Source organism: Carcharhinus amblyrhynchos, chromosome 11 (assembly GCF_965287045.1).
Source record: "Carcharhinus amblyrhynchos chromosome 11, sCarAmb.v2.hapA, whole genome shotgun sequence".
In the NCBI taxonomy this organism is placed as follows: domain Eukaryota; kingdom Metazoa; phylum Chordata; class Chondrichthyes; order Carcharhiniformes; family Carcharhinidae; genus Carcharhinus; species Carcharhinus amblyrhynchos.
The window spans coordinates 90,351,729-90,370,884 of NC_137334.1; the positions used below are offsets into that span (position 1 = coordinate 90,351,729).

The 19,156-nt window shown below is 42.8% G+C and overlaps 1 protein-coding gene across 3 annotated transcripts in view; it reads left to right on the forward strand.

Moving 5' to 3' along the window:
• Positions 1–19,156, forward strand: part of ttll4 (tubulin tyrosine ligase-like family, member 4) — an 80,896-nt gene that overhangs the window by 24,864 nt on the left and 36,876 nt on the right. For all 3 annotated transcript variants that reach the window (XM_080199537.1, XM_080199540.1, XM_080199538.1), the window contains exons 2-6: positions 4,896–6,444; positions 13,421–13,485; positions 14,548–14,650; positions 15,523–15,647; positions 18,586–18,696. In XM_080199537.1, the coding sequence (XP_080055663.1) occupies positions 4,985–6,444; positions 13,421–13,485; positions 14,548–14,650; positions 15,523–15,647; positions 18,586–18,696 (1,864 nt within the window). In that variant the 5' untranslated portion in view covers positions 4,896–4,984. The remainder of the gene's footprint in view (positions 1–4,895; positions 6,445–13,420; positions 13,486–14,547; positions 14,651–15,522; positions 15,648–18,585; positions 18,697–19,156) is intronic.

A 19,156-nucleotide genomic window follows, 5' to 3' on the forward strand; every position in this document is an offset into this window, starting at 1 on the left:
TAATCTTTTAGAACCCTAGAATATAAGCAATTAGAACCTGGGGATTTGTTAGATTTTACTTCCTTGAATTTCTCTTGTATCCTCTGTGCTAATATTACTTTGGTTTCCTAATTCTTAAGTTGCCCTTGATTTTTCGTATGCAACTTGTGTCTTTTAACATAAAAACTGATGCAAAATACCTCCACCTCATTGGTTCTAGGTAAGAGGGAAGCACAGTCAAAGTATATGTCCAAGTGATCACTTATGAAATGAATGGGATGCCATCCAACAAATTTTTGATTCTCCCCAATCTGGAGCATTTATGACTTAGAAAATAGAACAGTACAGCACAGTACAGGCCCTTGTGCCGAGCTATGTCCAAACCCAAGATCAAGCTATCCCACTCCCTATCATGGCAGAGGTGATAGTGGATGCCTTGGTGGTTATTTTCCAGACGTCGCTGGATTCCGGGGAAGTGCCGGAAGATTGGAAAACGGCTATTGTTACGCCTTGGTTTAAGAAGGGTGCCAGGCAAAAGGCGGGGAATTATAGGCCTGTTAGTTTAACGTCTGTTGTAGGTAAAACGTTAGAATCCGTCATCAAGGAGGAAATTGCGAGGCATCTTGAGGGGAACTGCTTGATAGAGCAGACGCAGCACGGTTTCGTTAAAGGGAAGTCGTGTCTGACAAATTTACTGGAGTTCTATGAGGATGTGTCTAGGGCGGTGGATAGAGGAGAGCCGGTGGATGTGGTCTTTCTTGATTTTCAGAAGGTGTTTGACAAGGTACCTCACAAGAGGTTATTGCAGAAGGTCAGGGGGCATGGGGTTGGGGGTAGGGTGTTAGCTTGGATAGAGGACTGGTTGTCAAGTAGGAGGCAGAGAGTGGGGGTCAATGGGTGCTATTCAGATTGGCGGATGGTGACTAGTGGAGTGCCCCAGGGGTCGGTGCTGGGGCCTCAGCTATTTATCATTTATATAGATGATCTGGAGGAGGGAACCGAGTGTAGGGTGTCGAAATTTGCTGATGACACCAAAATTGGTGGAAAGGCAAATTGTGCGGAGGGTGGTGAGAGTCTGCAGAAGGATCTAGATAGGCTGGGCGAATGGGCCAGGAAATGGCAAATGGAATTTAATGTTGGCAAGTGTGAGGTGGTCCACTTTGGTAGGAATAATGGTAGGAAGGATTATTACTTACGTGGAGAGAAACTGCAGCAGGCGACGGTGCAGAGGGACCTCGGGGTCCTTGTGCATGAATCGCAAAAACCCAGCTTGCAGGTGCAGCAGGTGGTCAGGAAGGCTAATGGGATGCTGGCCTTCATCGCGAGGGGGATTGAATATAAAAGTAGGGAGGTCTTGCTGCAGCTGTATAGGGCATTGGCGAGGCCGCAGCTGGAGTACTGTGTGCAGTTTTGGTCGCCGTACTTACGCAAGGATATTTTGGCCTTGGAGGGAGTGCAGAGGAGGTTTACTAGGCTGATGCCGGAGTTGAGGGGGTTGAGCTATGAGGAGAGGCTGAATAAATTAGGCTTGTACTCGTTAGAGTTTAGAAGAATGAGGGGGGATCTCATTGAGACGTATAAGATGATGAATGGGATGGATAGGATAGAGGTGGAGCGACTCTTCCCGCTCAGAAAGGGTAGTAGGACTAGGGGGCACAGCCTCAAGATAAAGGGGGGGCGGTTTAGAACGGAGTTGAGGAGGAACTTCTTCGCTCAAAGGGTGGTGAATCTCTGGAATTCTCTGCCCGTTGAAGTGGTGGAGGCTACCTCGCTAAATATTTTTAAGACGCGGGTTGATGGGTTTTTGATAAGAGAGGGGATTAAGGGTTATGGGGAGAGGGCGGGAATGTGGAACTGAGCCACGACAGATCAGCCATGATCTTATTGAATGGCGGGGCAGGCTCGAAGGGCTAGTTGGCCTACTCCTGCTCCTATTTCTTATGTTCTTATTCTGATGTGCTCCATGTACCTATCCAATAACCGCTTGAAAGTTGCTAAAGTGTCCAACTCCACTATCACAGCAGGCAGCACATTCCACACCCCAACAACTCCGAGTAAAGAACCTACCTCAGACATCCCTCCTATGTCTCCCACCATGAACCTTATAGTTATGGTCCCTAGTAACAGCTACTTCCACTAGAGGAAATTGTCTCTGAACATCCACTCTATCAATCCCTCTCATCGTCTTCTAAACCTCTAAGTTGCCTCTCATCCTCCTCTGCTCCAAAGAGAAAAGCCCCAGCTCCCTCAACCTTTCCTCAAAAGATCTACCCTCCAATCCAGGCAGCATCCTGGTAAATCTGCTCTGCGCTCTCCAATGCTTCCACATCCTCCTTATAGTGAGGTGACCAGAACTGCACACACTATTCCAAATGTGGTCTCACCAAGGTCCTGTATAGTTGCAGCATAACCCCACAGTTCTTAAATTCAAACCCCCTGTTAATAAACGCTAACACACTATAAGCCTTCTTCATGGCTCTATCCACTTGAGTGGCAACGTTCAGAGATCTGTGAATATGAACCCCAAGATCTCTGTTCCTCCACATTCTTTAGAACCCTGCCATTGACCCTGTAATCCGCATTCAAGTTTGTCCTACCAAAATGAATCACCTTGCACTAATCAGGGTTAAACTCCATCTGCCACTTTTTGGCCCAGCTCTGCATCCAATCAATATCTCCTTGCAGCCTACAAAAGCCCTCCGTTTCATCCACTACTCCACCAATCTTGGTGTCATCAGCAAATTTACTGACTCACCCTCCAGCCCCCTCTTCCAAATCATTGATAAAGATCACAAATAGCAGAGGACCCAGCATTGATCCCTGTGGTACACCGCTAGTAACTGGCCTCCAGTCTGAAAATTTTCCCTTCAGCATCACCCTCTGTCTTCTGAGATATGATGTGGAGATGCTGGCATTGTACTGGGGTAAACGCAGTAAGAAGTCTCTCAATACCAGGTTAAAGTCCAACAAGTTGATTTGATAGTAAACCCACTAGCTTTCAGGGTTTGACCGTTCGTCAGGTGAGTCACTAACCTGGTGTTGAGACTTCTTTTAATGAGATAGCCAGTTATCTATCCGATTGGTCAAATTTCCCTCTATCCTACACCTCCTTACTTTCTTCATGAGCCTACCAAAATCCAAGTATATGACATCAACGGCTCTACCTTCATCTACACATCAGAGAATTCAATCCAATTTTTGAAGCAAGACTTACCCCTCACGAATCCGTGCTGACTATCCCGGATTAAGCTGCATCTTTCCAAATGGCCATAAATCTTATCCCTTAGGACCTTTTCCATTAACTTATTGACCACCGAAGTAAGATTAACTGGCCTATAATTACCAGGGTCACTCCTACTTCCTTTCTTGAAGAGAGGAACAACATTTGCCACTCTCCAGTCCTCTGGCACAATCCCCATGGACAGCGGGGACCCAAAGATCAAGGATAACGGCTCTGCAATCTCATCCCTAGCTTTCCAAATATCCTAGGATGTATCCCGTCTGGCCCAGGGGGCTTATTGACCCTCAGGTTTTTCAAAATTGCTAATACATCTTCCCTCAGAATATCTACCTCCTCCATCCTATTAGCCTGTATCTCTCACACTTCCTCAAAAACATGGTCCCTCCTTAGTGAACACTGAAGAAGAGTACTCATTCAGTGCCTCACCTATCTCTTCTGACTCCATGCACAAGTTCCCATTACTATGCTTGACCAGCCCTAACCTCACCCTGATCATTCTTTTATTTTTCACATAAGAGTAAAAAGCCTTGGTGTTTTCTTTGATGCGACCCGCCAAGGACTTCTCATGCCCCCTCCTAGCTGTCCTAGGCCCTTTTTTAGCTCATTCCTTGCTTCCTTGTAACCCTCAAGTGACCCAACTGAACCTTGTTTTCTCATCCTTACATACGCTTCCTTTTTTCTCTTGACAAGACGTTCAACCTCTTTGTGAACCATGGTTCCCTCACGCAGTCATTTCCTCCCTGCCTATCAGGGACATACCTGTCAAGGACACGCAGTATTTGTTACTTGAACAAGCTCCGCTTTTCATTTATGCCTTTCCCTGACAGTTTCGGTTCCCATCTTATACTCCCTAATTCTTGCCTAATTGCACCATAATTACCTCTGCCCCAATTATAAGCCTTACCCTGTCATGTGACCTTATCCTCTCCATTGCAATAATGAAAGACACTGAATTGTGGTCACTATCTCCAAAGTGCTCAAATCTAACTCTTGGCCCGGTTCATTACCCAGTACCAAATTCAATGTGGGCCTACCTCTTGTCGGCTTATCCACGTACTGAGTCAGGAAACCCTCCTGCACACACTACAAAAAGTGCCCCATCCGAACTATTCGACCTATAAAGGTTCCAATCAATATTTAAAATGTTAAAGTCACCCATGATAACTACTCTGTGACCTCCACACCTATCCATAATCTGCTTTGCCATTTCCTCCTCTACAGTTCTATTACTATTTGGTGGCCTATAGAAAACTCCTAGCAACGTGACCTCTCCTTTCCTGTTTCTAACTTCAGCCCATATTACGTCAGTAGGCAGATCATCCTTGAAATGTCTTTCTGTAGCAATTAAACTATCCTTGATTAACAATGCTACTCCTCCACCTCTTTTACCATCTTCCCTACTCTTACTGAAACATCAATACCCTGGAACTGGCAACAACCATTCCTGTCCCTGTTCTAACCATGTCTCCTTAATGGCCACAACATCGTAGTCCCAAGTACCAATCCACGTTCCAAGTTCACCCACCTTATTCCAATTAAAACTTAATTGTTTTTTGTCATAAATGTCAAACCTGGCTTAGGGTGCTGTTTAATCTGTTGTGTTCATATGGAGATTGCTTGTATATTTAAATATGCTGTTCAGTTTTCACTACAATTGTATATTTCAATTTTCCAGGTTCAACGAGGATGCTTTTTTTTTCCTATTCTTCTTCTACTGTGCAACTTCTGTTGAGTTTGCCTGTGTTGTGAATAAAATGGCAGTTCATGGCTGCACCCAAGACTGAGGCGTATCCTACAGACCCCAGTTGCAAAAACAACCACAAGATTTCACTGAACTCTAGTTCAAAATCCTACCATTCTGCTCAACCACAGGAGGGTAGGCCAGCTTATTCTGTTTCCCAGCATCCACTATGGGAATGGGATGGCTACAATGTGATTGCACCAGTAAGGAAACAAACTCCTTGCCCAGGAACGTCTCAGCATGTTGGTTCTCACCCTTATCCTTCACTGCCTGGAGGTAATGGCAAATCAATACCATCGAATTCCCACACTAGTTTTCGTTCAAATATTTTGATCAGTCCTTTTGAAAATACATCCATTCATGACCGAACTGGCCATGGTTATAGATCTTACCAGCGTCTTGAGTCCTTGGGTTCACGGTTTAGTGGACTAGGAAGTAGAACTACAGTGTCAAATTCAGCATACGTTAATGACTTTATCCCTTCACTCCCCTCTAGAGCAATCTCTTGTGAAAACCTAATGAAACCCAACAGTGCCATTACCCCAGTTTCACAGCACTGTGGTTCTCGTAGTGCAGGTTGTGAACCTCTGATCTTGGGCAAAAGTAGTCCTAGCCAAACAGGTAAACCTACCTCACTATGTTGCAAACCTTTGCTGAACACAAATGCGTTCATGAGACCCACCAGTGCCAAAGTGCCTATGCACCAGAATTGGGACAAGAGTGTCAAGCCTGCAACTTTAAATGGAAACAATGAGATTGGAGACTCAGAAAATGTAGCTAAACACAATGGAAGCAGTGTTAGGACTTTATCGGGCAATGCTGTACATTTTAGCACAGATCTTAAAATCGACCGACCTTTTCATCAGACTGAACATTTCCATGGTAACTTGAAGAGCGCCATCAAGCTAACGAAGAGCAGTGCTGGGGATCCAGAATTAAAGTTTACAGAAGCAACACAAAGATTATCAGAGGACCGCGTTCTGAAGAATCATGTGTTTGAGCGATGTGTGACATTTTCAAAAGAAACAGAAAGTTTACCTTCCCAAGGTTTCCATTTTCAGAATCGTTCCTTTAGCAGTGCTGCAGCATTGTCGAAAAGAACTGTGCCAAATCCCACTTTGGAGAGGAATAATTTCCAGACAGTCTTGAAAGCTGAACGGACTAGTATCACTGCTAACCTGGAGCCCGCAACAAAAGAGAATAGCGCAAGTAAAGAAAATGTCAATGCTCGTGCTAACAAAAATCCTACTGGCATTTTGTCCACCAACGTACGCATCCAGAATAATAGTCCAGTCAGTTTTACAAGATCCCTTGCCTCGCACCATGAACCTGACCAAACCAAGAAGCTGATCTCTGTTTCTGCCCCTAAAACAAGCATTGGCTCAGTCACGCTGCAGATTGCTGCTATGCAGCTCAAGTGTGCAAATAAAATTGAAAAAACGATGGAAAAACCCAAGAATGAGGCAGGTTCTCAAGACTCGGAGTAAGTATACTTTCAGTATTTCCCATCTTGTAATTGTGTTGTCAATGTTCCATCAAGTTGTTACAAAGGACTGATTAACATTTAAGATGTGATGTGGAGATGCCAGCGTTGGACTGGGGTGGGCACAGTAAGAAGTGTCACAACAACAAGTTAAAGTCCAAGAGGTTTATTTGGTAACACGAGCTTTCAGAGTGCTGTTCCTTCGTCGTCTTCATCTGATGAAGGAGCAGTGCTTTGTAACTCCATTGTCCTGTCCAGCTTCTCCGGCAGAATTGAGAGATGTTCACTCTCCAGTGTCCTGTCTCCAACTGCAGTATATTCAGCTAAAAGCTTCCCTAACTTGCAAGAACTCCTAGTCGCTAAGCAGCCCCCTGCTACGACTAAATCTTCATGCTGTAATCCTCTCTAAGCACAAGAGGATCACAGTTGGAATTGAAACCAACTCCCACACATAACCACCTTTATCCAACATGAATCTAGCCATGGGTTTTACTTACAGGCAGGGAAACATTACATTAAACACACTTAAAACTGTACCTTATTTCTAATGTTTACCAACACAAATATAAATCTCATAAAACTACCTTTGTTTTCCTAACAATATGCTAAAAAAACTGAAAATGAAAGGTTGAGAGAGTGGGCATGTGGGGATGGAGAAGGGAGAGCATTCAAGTTGCAATGTTAACTTGAACTTGTTAGGTCACATTTCATTAGCTTTTCAATAGATACACTCTGCTCCATATTGTGCGGAGAGCTTTTTTTTAAGCATGTGTCTACTTATGAATGCAAACAATCAAAAGGAGACGTACGTTACTTTACGTATCTCCATATGTTACCATGTCTGATTTTACTGTTTGTGTTGATTATCAGAGCATAAACATTTCTTGCCAACTGCAGGAGGAAAAAAAACAGTTTTTTATATTAGAGTTTCTGGACGAATTTACTTGTAATCAACATCAGTTCTGTATTGTGCTGTGCTTATTATAAACAACAAGTCTGCTTGAAGACGCAATAGTGATAGAAATTTCTATGTTCTTTCAACTGTTGATGTGTTCAACAATGATGGCTGCCGCTACTTATGCTGTGGTTCCACAGAAGCTGGCTGACCTCTGGTTCCTTGCCCTTGAGGGTTACTTTGTCTAAGCTGGTACTTACAAAAAACAAAGCAGGTTAGCTGGCTCACTCCGCACAGATGACCTGATTGTTTCGTCGCTCACTACCCACAGGTGCGCTTCATGTAATGATACTGAACAGGGAGTCTGACCAATTTTCCCCACTCTAGCTTGCAGATCACAATCAGTGGTAACACATCCACTATAAGGCACCCTCCACCCCAGCCACTGAACTGCTAACTCGACACATCAGGTTCCTGCTGAGTCTGTGTGTCTGCTATGTGAAAGCAAGATCGAACCTAGCTGTGATGCACCAGCCTTCTTCCAGACTTCTCTGGCCTACAAGGAAGGTACACTGAAATACTGCCTGTTGTTTTGTTCTGGCCATTGGAACAAATCTGACCTCTGGAGTGAAAAACCTTTTGAAATGAAGCTTGTAAGTTATTTCTTCCCACGAGTAGACTCCAAGTGTTTGTTTCTCTACAAAACAAAGTAAAAGCTTGCGGATGTTGAAAATCTTAAGTAAAAACAGAGAAAATGCTTGGGTGATCTGGCAGCAACCACTTGTTTTTCCAGTTTAGGGTTCACACTACCAATAGAGCGACCTGGGGAGTGTCTCAGCGTGGTACAGGCTGGTGGTTTGCAATTCAGCCATCAGTCTGTGCTATAGTGATCACCAGCTGTTAAACAGCTTGTCAAGAGACATGGTTGATGCTTGTGCAAAAGGACAGAGAGTGTCACACTTAATTTCTCAAAGGCAGGAGGAAAATAAAACGTATAGAGGCATTTGAAGGTGTTGGGAACTGAGTCAAGAACTTAGAAATGCACTAAAAATGTACGTGAAAATCAACAGAACGTCATATTGTACAAGCATGGCAGAGCGCTTTCCCACTGCAACCGTTCTCCTGTAAATCTGGTCTGAATTGAAACCACGGATCCAATGTGAGAGGAGAGCACACTAAAAGCAGGATACATCAGTCCATGAAATATTTTGTTTGTATTGCTACACCAAACTCTTGAAACAAAATGTCTGCTCTTATCAAAGTGAGTGTGCATGTTGATCCTGCAGTTGCCTGCGTAAAATTCCTTAATACAGTAAGTAGCCTCACAACACCAGGTTAAAGTCCAACAAGTTTATTTGCTAGCAAACACCACTAGCTTTCAGAGCACTGCCCCTTCATCAGCTGAGTGAGGGTTCTGTTCACAAACAGGGCATATAAAGAGACAAATTCAATTTACAGAATAATGATTGGGATGTGAGTCCTTACAGCTAATCAGTTCTTAAAGTGACTGGAGAGAGCGTTAAGCATAGGTTAAAGAGATGTACGTTGTCTCCAGACAGGACAGTTAATGAAATTTTGCAAGTCCAGGCAAGTCGTGGGGCTTACAGATAGTGTGACATGAACCCAAGATCCCTGTTGAGACCATCCTCGTGTGTGGAACTTAGCTGTCAGTCTCTGCTCAGCAATTCTGTGCTGTCGTGTGTCATGAAGGCCGCCTTGGAGAATGCTTACCCGAAGATCAGAGGTCGAATGCCTGTGACTGCTGAAGTGTTCCCTAACAAGAAGAGAACACCCTTGCCTGATGATTGTCAGGAGCACTCCTTGTCACAATGGATGTCTCGGCACTCTACACCAGCATATCCCCTATGACGATAGGATTGCTGCAACTGCTTCACCACTCAACACTGACAACTGTTGGTTTCCAGACGCAATTTTATTACTCATCCACTTCACCCTGGACCACAATGCCTTCACCTTCAACAACCAGTTCTTCATCCAGACACATGGAACAGCCATGGGGACCAAATTTGCACCTCAGTATGCCAACATCTTCATGCACAGGTTCGAAGAAGACTTTTTTACCGTACAGGACCTTCAACTGATGCTATAGATATACTGATGACATTTTCTTCTTCTGGACTCATGGTGAACAATCACTGAAACAACTATATGATGGCATCAACAAGTTCCATCCCACCATCAAATTCACCATGGACAATTCTCCGGAATCGGTTGCATTCTTGGACACATGCATCTTCATTTAAGGATGGTCACCTCAGCACCTCACTATACCGCAAGCCCATGGATAACCTCACGATGCTCCACTTTTCTAGCTTCCACCCTAAACACGTTAAAGAAGCCATCCCTACAGACAAGCCCTCTGCATACACAGGACCTGCTCAGATAAGGAGGATCGCAACAGCCGCTGAAAGATGTCCTCGTAAAAACAGGATATGGCACTCACTGATCGACAGTTCCGATGTGCCACAGCAAAAAACTGCACCGACCTAATCAGAAGACAAACACAGGACACGATGGACAGAGTACTCTTCGTCTTCCAGTACTTCCCCGGAGCGGAGAAGCTACAACATCTTTTCCGGAGCCTTCAACATGTCACTGAAGGCGAATATCTCGCCAAGCCATCCCCCCCCCGCCTTCAAACAACCTCAAACATAGAACATTGCAGCGCAGAACAGGCCCTTCGGCCCACGATGTTGCGCCGACCAGTTAAAAAACAATGACCCTCTAACCTAAACCAATCCCTTTTCATCCATAAACCTATCCACGGATCTCTTAAACGCCCCCAAACTAGGCGCATTTACAACTGCAGCAGGCAGGGCATTCCAATCCCTCACCACCCTCTGGGTAAAGAACCTACCCCTGACATCCGTCCTATAACTACCCCCCCTTAATTTAAAGCCATGCCCCCTCGTGCTAGCTTTCTCCATCCGAGGAAAAAGGCTATCACTATCCACCCTATCTAAACCTCTAATCATCTTATATGTTTCAATAAGATCCCCTCTTAGCCGCCTTCTTTCTAGCGAAAACAACCCCAAATCCCTCAGTCTCTCCTCATAGGACCTCCCCTCCATACCAGGCAACATCCTGGTAAACCTCCTCTGCACCCTCTCCAAAGCCTCCACATCCTTCCTATAATGTGGGGACCAGAACTGCACACAATACGTCAAGTGCACCAGAGTTGTGTACAGTTGCAACATGACGCTGCGACTCCTAAATTCAATCCCCCTACCAATAAACGCCAAGACACCGTATGCCTTCTTAACAACCTTATCTACTTGATTCCCAACTTTCAGGGGTCTATGTACACATACACCTAGATCCCTCTGTTCATCCACACTATTCAGAGTCCTCCCATTAGTCCTATACTCGACACATCTGTTATTCCTACCAAAGTGAATTACCTCACACTTCTCCGCATTAAACTCCATCCGCCACCTCTCGGCCCAGCTCTGCAACCTGTCTAAGTCTCCCTGCAAACTATGACACCCTTCCTCACAATCTACCACACCTCCGACTTTGGTGTCATCAGCAAATTTACTAATCCACCCAACTATACCCTCATCCAGATCATTAATAAAAATTACAAACAGCAGTGGCCCCAAAACAGATCCCTGAGGCACACCACTCGTAACCGAACTCCATGACGAATATTTACCATCAACCACCACCTTCTGTCTCCTATCTGCTAGCCAATTCCTGATCCAATTTCCTAGATTACCCTCAATCCCATACATCTGCATTTTCTGCAGAAGCCTACCATGGTGAACCTTATCAAACGCCTTACTAAAATCCATATATACCACGTCAACTGCCTTACCCCCATCCACCTCTTTGGTCACTTTCTCAAAAAACTCAAAGGTTAGTAAGGCATGACCTACCTGCTACAAAACCATGCTGACTATCTCCAATCAATTCATTACTCTCCAAATAACTATAAATCCTATTCCTAATAATTTTTTCTAAAACCTTGCCCACAACAGAAGTAAGACTCACCGGTCTATAATTCCCGGGGAAGTCTCTGTTCCCCTTCTTAAACAATGGGACAACATTCGCTATCCTCCAATCTTCCGGTACTATACCTGAGACCAACGACGACCTGAAGATCAGAGCCAGAGGCTCTGCAATCACCTCTCTTGCCTCCCAGAGAATCCTAGGGTAAATCCCATCCAGACCAGGGGACTTATCTATTTTCAAACCCTCAAGAATATCCAGCACATCCCCCTTATCAACTGCAATACTGTCTAGCTTACACCCCTGTAACCCAGTGTTCTCCTCAGCTACATTCATGTCCCCCTGCGTGAACACCAAAGAGAAATATTGGTTCAATGCCTCTCCAATCTCTTCCGGTTCCACACACAACTTCCCTCTGCTGTCTGTAACTGGCCCTAATCTTGCCCTAACCAACCTTCTGTTCTTAACATACCTATAGAACGCCTTAGGATTCTCCTTGATCCTATCAGCCAAAGTCTTCTCATGTCCTCTTTTAGCCCTTCTTAACTGACTCTTCAGCTCCCTCCTAGCCAATCTAAAGCTTTCTAGTGCACTACCTGAGCCCTCAAGTCTCATCCGAACATAAGCCTCCTTTTTCTTTTTAACCAACGAATCAACTTTTTTAGTGCACCACGGTTCCCTAGCTCTACCAATTCCTCCTTGCCTGACAGGGACATACCTATCAAGGACTCGCAGTAGCTGCTCCTTGAAAAAACTCCACATTTCGGACGTTCCCAGTCCCTGTAGTCTCCTAGTCCAACCTATGCTTCCTAATTCTCTCCTAATAGCCTCATAATTACCCTTCCCCCAGCTAAAACTACTGACCCGTTCATGCCTATCCCTTTCCATCAGTAAGGTGAACGTAACCGAACTGTGGTCACTATTACCAAAATGCACACCAACTTCCAAGTCTAGCACCTGGTCTGGCTCATTTCCCAGCACCAAATCCAATATAGCCTCACCTCTAGTTGGCCTATCTACATACTGAGTCAAAAAACCTTCCTGCACGCTTTGTACAAAAACTGACCCCTCTATTGTCTGCAGCAAACTACCCAGCTTTCAGGAGAACAGCGACCACAGCACCACAGAACTCTGCCACAGCAACCTCTGCAAGACATGCCAGATCATTGACACAGATGCCATCGTCTCATGTGAGAACACCATCCACAGGTACAAAGTACGTACTCTTGCAACTTGGCCAACATTGTCTACCTGATGTGCTGCAGGAAAGGATGTCTGGAGGCATGGTACAATCACCAGGCAAGACTGTTGTCTTCCTGTTGGGGAGCACTTCAGCGGTCATGGGCATTCAGCCTCTGACCTTCGGGTAAGCGTTCTCCAAGGCAGCCTTTATGACACGTGACAGTGCAGAGTTGCTGAGCAGTGACTGATAGCCAAGCTGTGCACACGTGAGGATGGCCTCAACTAGGATCTTGGGTCCATGTCGCACTACCTGTAACCCCCACGACTTGCCTGGACTTGCAAAATCTCACTAACTGTCCTGTCTGGAGACAATATACATCTCTTTTAACCTACGCTTAACGATCTCTCCACTCACATTGTCAGTACCTTTAAGACTTGATTGGAGTGTGAGTCTTTACAGCTAATCATTTATACTGTAAATTGAGTTTGTGTCTTTATATGCTCTGTTTGTGAACAGAACCCCCACTCACCTGACAAAGGAGCAGCGCTCTGAAAGCTAGTGGCGTTTGCTATCAAATAAACCTGTTGGACTTTAACCTGGTGTTTGAGACTTCTTACTGTGTTTACCCCAGTCCAACACTGGCATCTCCACATTATAAAATTCCTTAACTCAGCTATGCCATTCAAATGAAAACCAAATGCTGTTAAGTGACTTAGTTCCTTTATTACTCCTGCTGTATTTTAAACAAAAAATCAAACTGAAACAAGCTTGCTATATGTGCAATTTCCCCTGGCCAGCCACTGAGATTCTCTCCTGTTTTGGGATATAGGGGAAGAAGTGGGTTTTAAAAGAAATGCTGCTGGCATTTAACACAATCTACATTGTAGCATTGCAATTTGTCTAAAACATGCTCTGTATCTTAACAGGCAAGAGACTGATGAGGAAGAGCTTGCGGATGGACTGGAGGAAACTAGCAGCCAGGAGTGTGATGGTAAATACAGCACCCCATGTCTTCAGTAATGAATGTTTTCTTATCCCTGAGTTCCTCCTCCGTTCCTGAAAACCACAGGATTCTGCAGCCATTGGTGTATGTTTGAACACTTTGATACAAGATGCCTTATGAAAAGTGTTATTAATGGAACAGCTGGGTGCAAGCTTATGAGCCGCTTCTGTGACTTTGTTTTAAATCTTGTCTCTAGTTTCAGCTTAGTCATTTTATTAAAAGAAAAGCTTAGACCCGCTTTCAGTCTAAACTTTTGTCCCCAGATTTTGATCTTAAGTCATGGGAAAACTTGAATCAAAATTTGTTTATTGTTTTCCACATTTTCATTCTAGACTTTTAATTTATTTTCTCCAAAAAAACCACGAGTTACTGTATTTCACTTTGCATCGCTCTGGAGGCCACCAGAAAGGGTGAGAAATAATAAACTGGAGCTTGAATGACAATTAAGATATTCTTATGTTGCATTTTCTCACGGATCTCCAAACTTGTACATTACCAACAAGCATGTTATTCCTGGAAATGTTTTTTCTGTTTTCCATCATCTTCAAAACTAATTATTTTATCAAGCTTAAAATCAAAATTTTAGTTGGTTTAAATACTTTAACCAATGACACTTAAATGTGTGAATACTAAATCTTAAGAATTAGAAGCAGGAGTTAGCCATTTGGCCCTTCAAGCCTTCTATGCCATTCAGTAAGGTATGGCTGGTCTTGTTTCTCAAATGTGCCCTATCAACATCTGTCTTGAATAAACTCAATGACTGAATATCTCCAGCCAGCTTGGGCAGAGAACTCCAAACTTTTACAATCCTCTTTTTATGAAGAAATTTTTCCTCTCATCTTTATCCTAAATGGTGACTCCCAGTTTAGACTCCCAGGCAAGGAAACATCCTACTAAAAGAGCACTCTTCCTTACATTTAGAAAATGTAATTAAATTCAATTTATTTTTTTCTATTTTTAAAGCATATACCCCCTCACAAGCATAGCCGTTAGTTGCTCATAATTGTTAATATTTGTTTTACTGTAACCATACTTGTTGGTTATTTTCAGAAGAGTCAGAGTGTTCCACTATCTCAGATTCTTTTTCTGCTGAATCAACAAATGGTTTATCTAAGGTGAACTTTAGTGATCTACCTGAATCTGCTGCTGCCAGGTAAGTTTGCCAAAGCCTCTTAACCCATTTGATTGAAGACCTTTGAGATGCTTTCCTCTTATTTCCTAGTCTTCTCTCAGGGATTCAGTTTATCTTCCTTCTCTTCTCACATCCTGTACTTCAAGAAGGGTTATTGCTTTTACATGTATTGATAGCTTGATGAGCAAGACAGCTCCTCCATATTCAAGATGGGTATATGGATATTGTCAGAAAAAGCAGAAGCCTTTTTTAATATGGAACATTGTTGATAAGAATATAAGATTCTCTATTAGGGCTGGAAACATTTCTTAAATTGCAGTTGGAGACTTTGCACTGCTGATTAATTACTGCAGTTGTAAGAGGGAATTTTTTTAGCAAATGCATGTATTACAGCCTCCACACATTGCACAGCCTTACTACATCTTTTTCAGCTTTCATATGATGCTTCCCTAATGAATCACCATCCAACTTTCTGAACAAAAATCCCACCATCCTCCCCCCACTCCAATTTTTAGAAATGAATGTTCTCATTCTGTAGCCTAGAAGTTACTTACAGTACAAATCTTCACTTTACTGCAAGGAGGAATGAAATTTAAAGTCTTCATTTAAAATTTTTTTTAAAGTTCATTCTTGTCCAGCTACAGTAAAGAGGAAAATTGTGATCGGTCTCTCCCTGCCATCTTGGTTGAGTGAACAAGCATCCTGCTTGCTCCCCATTGCAAATAAATGTTTAAAGTTCTGTATTTTCTATGTTGATGCTTTGAAAAATCTTTGCACTCTTTTTAATTCCCTGTGTCAGCATTTTTTCATATGATGGTATTTAGACTACAGCAAGTTTATCATGGTACCCTGATATACACGTAATTATTCTCTGTCCTCCTCTTATTCCTTAGGAATGTTTTTACTACTTGCTACCCGCAAGGACCTGAATGTAAAATTCAAGTTAAGCCGGCATTGATAAAAAGTCTGTTTCACGATATGCCTCTGACGATTTACTTTGGGACTGCGAATGAGAGAAGTAAGGAAGAAAGCCTAAATTTACTTGTATTTTTTAATTGTTTTAGTAAAGGAGATTATATAAATCGATAATGCTGTAGCATTGTCACAGGACAAAATTAAAATTTGCATCACTTTTCCCATTTGGGCTTCATACTTTACCTTTTATTTCCCAGTGAGTCTCTCCTTTCCCCTATCTTCTTTCTGTATGACTTTTCCTTCCTCTTTTAAACTTATCACTGAGACCAGGAGTCTCACTTTGGGACACAAACTCTTCCCCAGTGTGAATTCATCCTGAAGCTGTCCTGTAAGAGATTTTAAATTTTGATTTGTGATTTTCTTGGCCATCCCAAATTGTTGTAGGTGGCATTTGCCTTTCTGAACTCCAATAGCCCCTGTGGTAGAGGTGTGCCCACGGTGCTGTCTTGTGTTTGTGGGTTGGGTGGGGGTTGTTTTATCCAGTAAATCCATATTAGGAATAATTTATGATCACTTATTGATGCACGTTTTAAAAATTTCCACATTATTTTAAATATCACATTCTTCCAAATTTCTGATCCGGAACATAAGTACAGTTCAACCACCACATAAACATTCGAGGCCTGAGAAGGAACAGAAAATTTAGAGGCTGGTCCCAGGATTCGATTATTTCATTAGCAACATCTTTTAAGACCCGAAGATGAAGTCCATCAGGACCCAGAGGTTTGTCAGCCTGCAGCTCCAACAGTTTGCAAGGTATCATTTCCCTGGTGATTGTAATTTTCCTGAGTTTCTCCCTCCCTTCAAATGCCTGATTTACAGCTATTTCAGAGATGTCACTTGAATTCTCTACTGTAAAAATTAATGCAAAATACCTGTTCAATTCACCTGCCATCTATTTATTATCTATTGTTAGTTGCCCAGACTCATTTTCTATTGGACCAAGGTTCACTTTAACTTTTCTTATTCTTTGCTGTTCTTTATATTCTGTCCAATCTTCTGACTTGTGCTTTTATATGCTTTTTAAGTCTGATACTGAACATTTTTAGTTAACCACAGAAAGTGGGATAAGTCTGGTGAACCTTTGTTCGTTCCTTTTTTGGCCAATATATTCTCCCTTAGGTAAGGAGTCCAAAACTGCGCACACTAGTTCTGGTGTGGTCTCTCCAAGGTTTTATACAACTGCATCAAGTCTTCCTTATACGTGTACTCAAATCCAGTTGCAATAGAGGCTAATGTACTATTTGCTTTCCAAATTGCTTGATCGACCTGCTGCTTGGTTTCAGGGCTATGTGGGCCAAGAGCTTGTGGGTCCCTTTGGGCACCAATACCTCCCAATCTTTCCCCATCTAATACTCTGCTCTATTCCCCTACCAAAGTGAATAATTTCACATTTTTCCATGTTATATTCCATCTGCCATATTCTTGCTCACTCACTTAACCTGTCTGAATCCCCTTGAAGCCTCTTTGCACCCTCCACACAACTCTCATTCTCACAAAGCTTTGTGCCATTAGCAAATTTGAAAATATTACATTCGGCTCCTGTGTCCAAATCATTGATTTAGATTGTGTATAGCTGGGGCTCAAGCACTGATCCTTGTGGTAACCCACTCATTGAAGCTTGCTAACCTGTTTCTCTCTCTCCTGTTTTCTGTTCGTTAACCAATTTTCAAACCATTCCAGTAAATTAGCCCTAGTCCTATCTTGCTCAAGTTATGTTTACTAGTTTCTTGTTTGGGGCTTTATCAAAAGCCTTCTGTAAATGCAAATACACCATAAAGACTCATAAGGAGGGAACAACTAAAACACAAGAGATAGCTAGCCAGTAATACAAATACGGACAGTCACATGTCTTGGTATACAGTGAAAAGTATTGTTTCTTGCGTGCTATACAGACAAAGCATACCATCCGTAGAGTAGTGAAGGAGAGAGTGCAGAATGTAGTGTTACAATCATACCTAGGGTATAGAGAAAGATCAACTTAATGCGAGGTAGGTCCATTCAAAAGTCTGATGGCAACAGGGAAGAAGCTATTCTTCAGTTGGTTGGTACGTATCTTGAATCTTTTTCCCAATGGAAGAAGGTGGAAGAGTATGTCCGGTGTGCATGGGGTCCTTGTTTATGCTGGCTGCTTTTCCAAGGCACCGGGAAGTGTAGACCGTGTTAATGGATGGGAGACTGGTTTGAGTAATGAACTGGGTTTCGTTCCTTTGTAGTTTGCCATTTTGGACAGAGCAGGAGCCATACCAAGCTGTAATAGAATGCTTTCTATGGTGCATCTTAAAAGTTGGTGAGAGTTGGTGTTGTGGACATGCTAAATTTCCTTAGCTAATATGATCATCCAAAGATTAGAAAGTTGTGAAATGTGGTTTTGGAAATGGAAGGGGCAGGCCAATTGGAGAGGATACGAGAGCAATGAAGAAGTTCTCAGGACGGTGAAGGAGAAAAGATCATCGGTGAACATAATCAGGAAATGACAAGAAGGTTGGATTGTCCAAAGATGTGAGAGTTAGGTGGGTTGGCCATGTTAAATTGCCCCTTAGTGCCAGAGGAATTAACAGGGTAAATATGTGGTTTTATTGGAATAGGGCCTGAGTGGGATTGTTGTTGGTGTAAGCTCAATGGGCCAAATGGCCTCCTCCTACATTGCCAGGATTCTATAATTCTATGACTAATTTCTGAGAAATGAGAATTTGCTGAAACAGGTAATTGAAGGAAGATTAAAGGGATGTAGAACCAAGAGGGAGAAAGAGAATGATGGTGTTAGACAACTTGAAATTTGGCACAAAATGCAGATCAAACTTTGGACCTTTGATTTGTGTGGCTCAGCTGCTCATCGTCTTAAACAGCCAGACTTTCCTTCCTGCTGGTAATCTAAGTTTATGGCCTGCAAAGTGATCCAGTGCTTCAAATTTCATCTTTTAGAACAGAGTCTGTATAAACTCTGTTTTACTGAATGACTGACCTTTGATATTCCACAGTTGAACTGTTACCATGGGACCAACGGAGACAAATGAAATGGAAAATGTCCAACGTGACGCCAGTAGTTGTGAAAAATGCCATTGCCAGATCCCATTTCAAAATCACGAAAAGTAAGTAATTGATCTGACGTGTGTTAGCACTGACAAATGAATCTAAACCCATTGATTATACTTTGTTTAACTTTGATAATTGCATCTGATCAGTTCTACTGGTTGGAGGATTTTGTGGAAAAAAAACAGGAAGAATCTTGTTCTGTGATATCTCAAGATAACACTTTATATCCTAAAACAGCTGAATAGTACCAAATCTATTAAAAGTGGAATTTGGTTTGATCAATAATTTAGTCAGTGGCCATTTTATGGTAAAGAACTGTTTTGCATATCCTTGATAAGAAAACATATCAAGCGCATCTGGTAAATGGTATATATTTGGGTAGATTTGTTGCTGTGCTGCCATTTTTGAGTCTGTCACATTTCTTCACGGGCTGTTAGTCAGTCTAGCCCAAGCCTTTGTATAGCAAACAACATCTCAATAAATCTGCCTTGTTAACTGCAACCAACCCATGTTCTG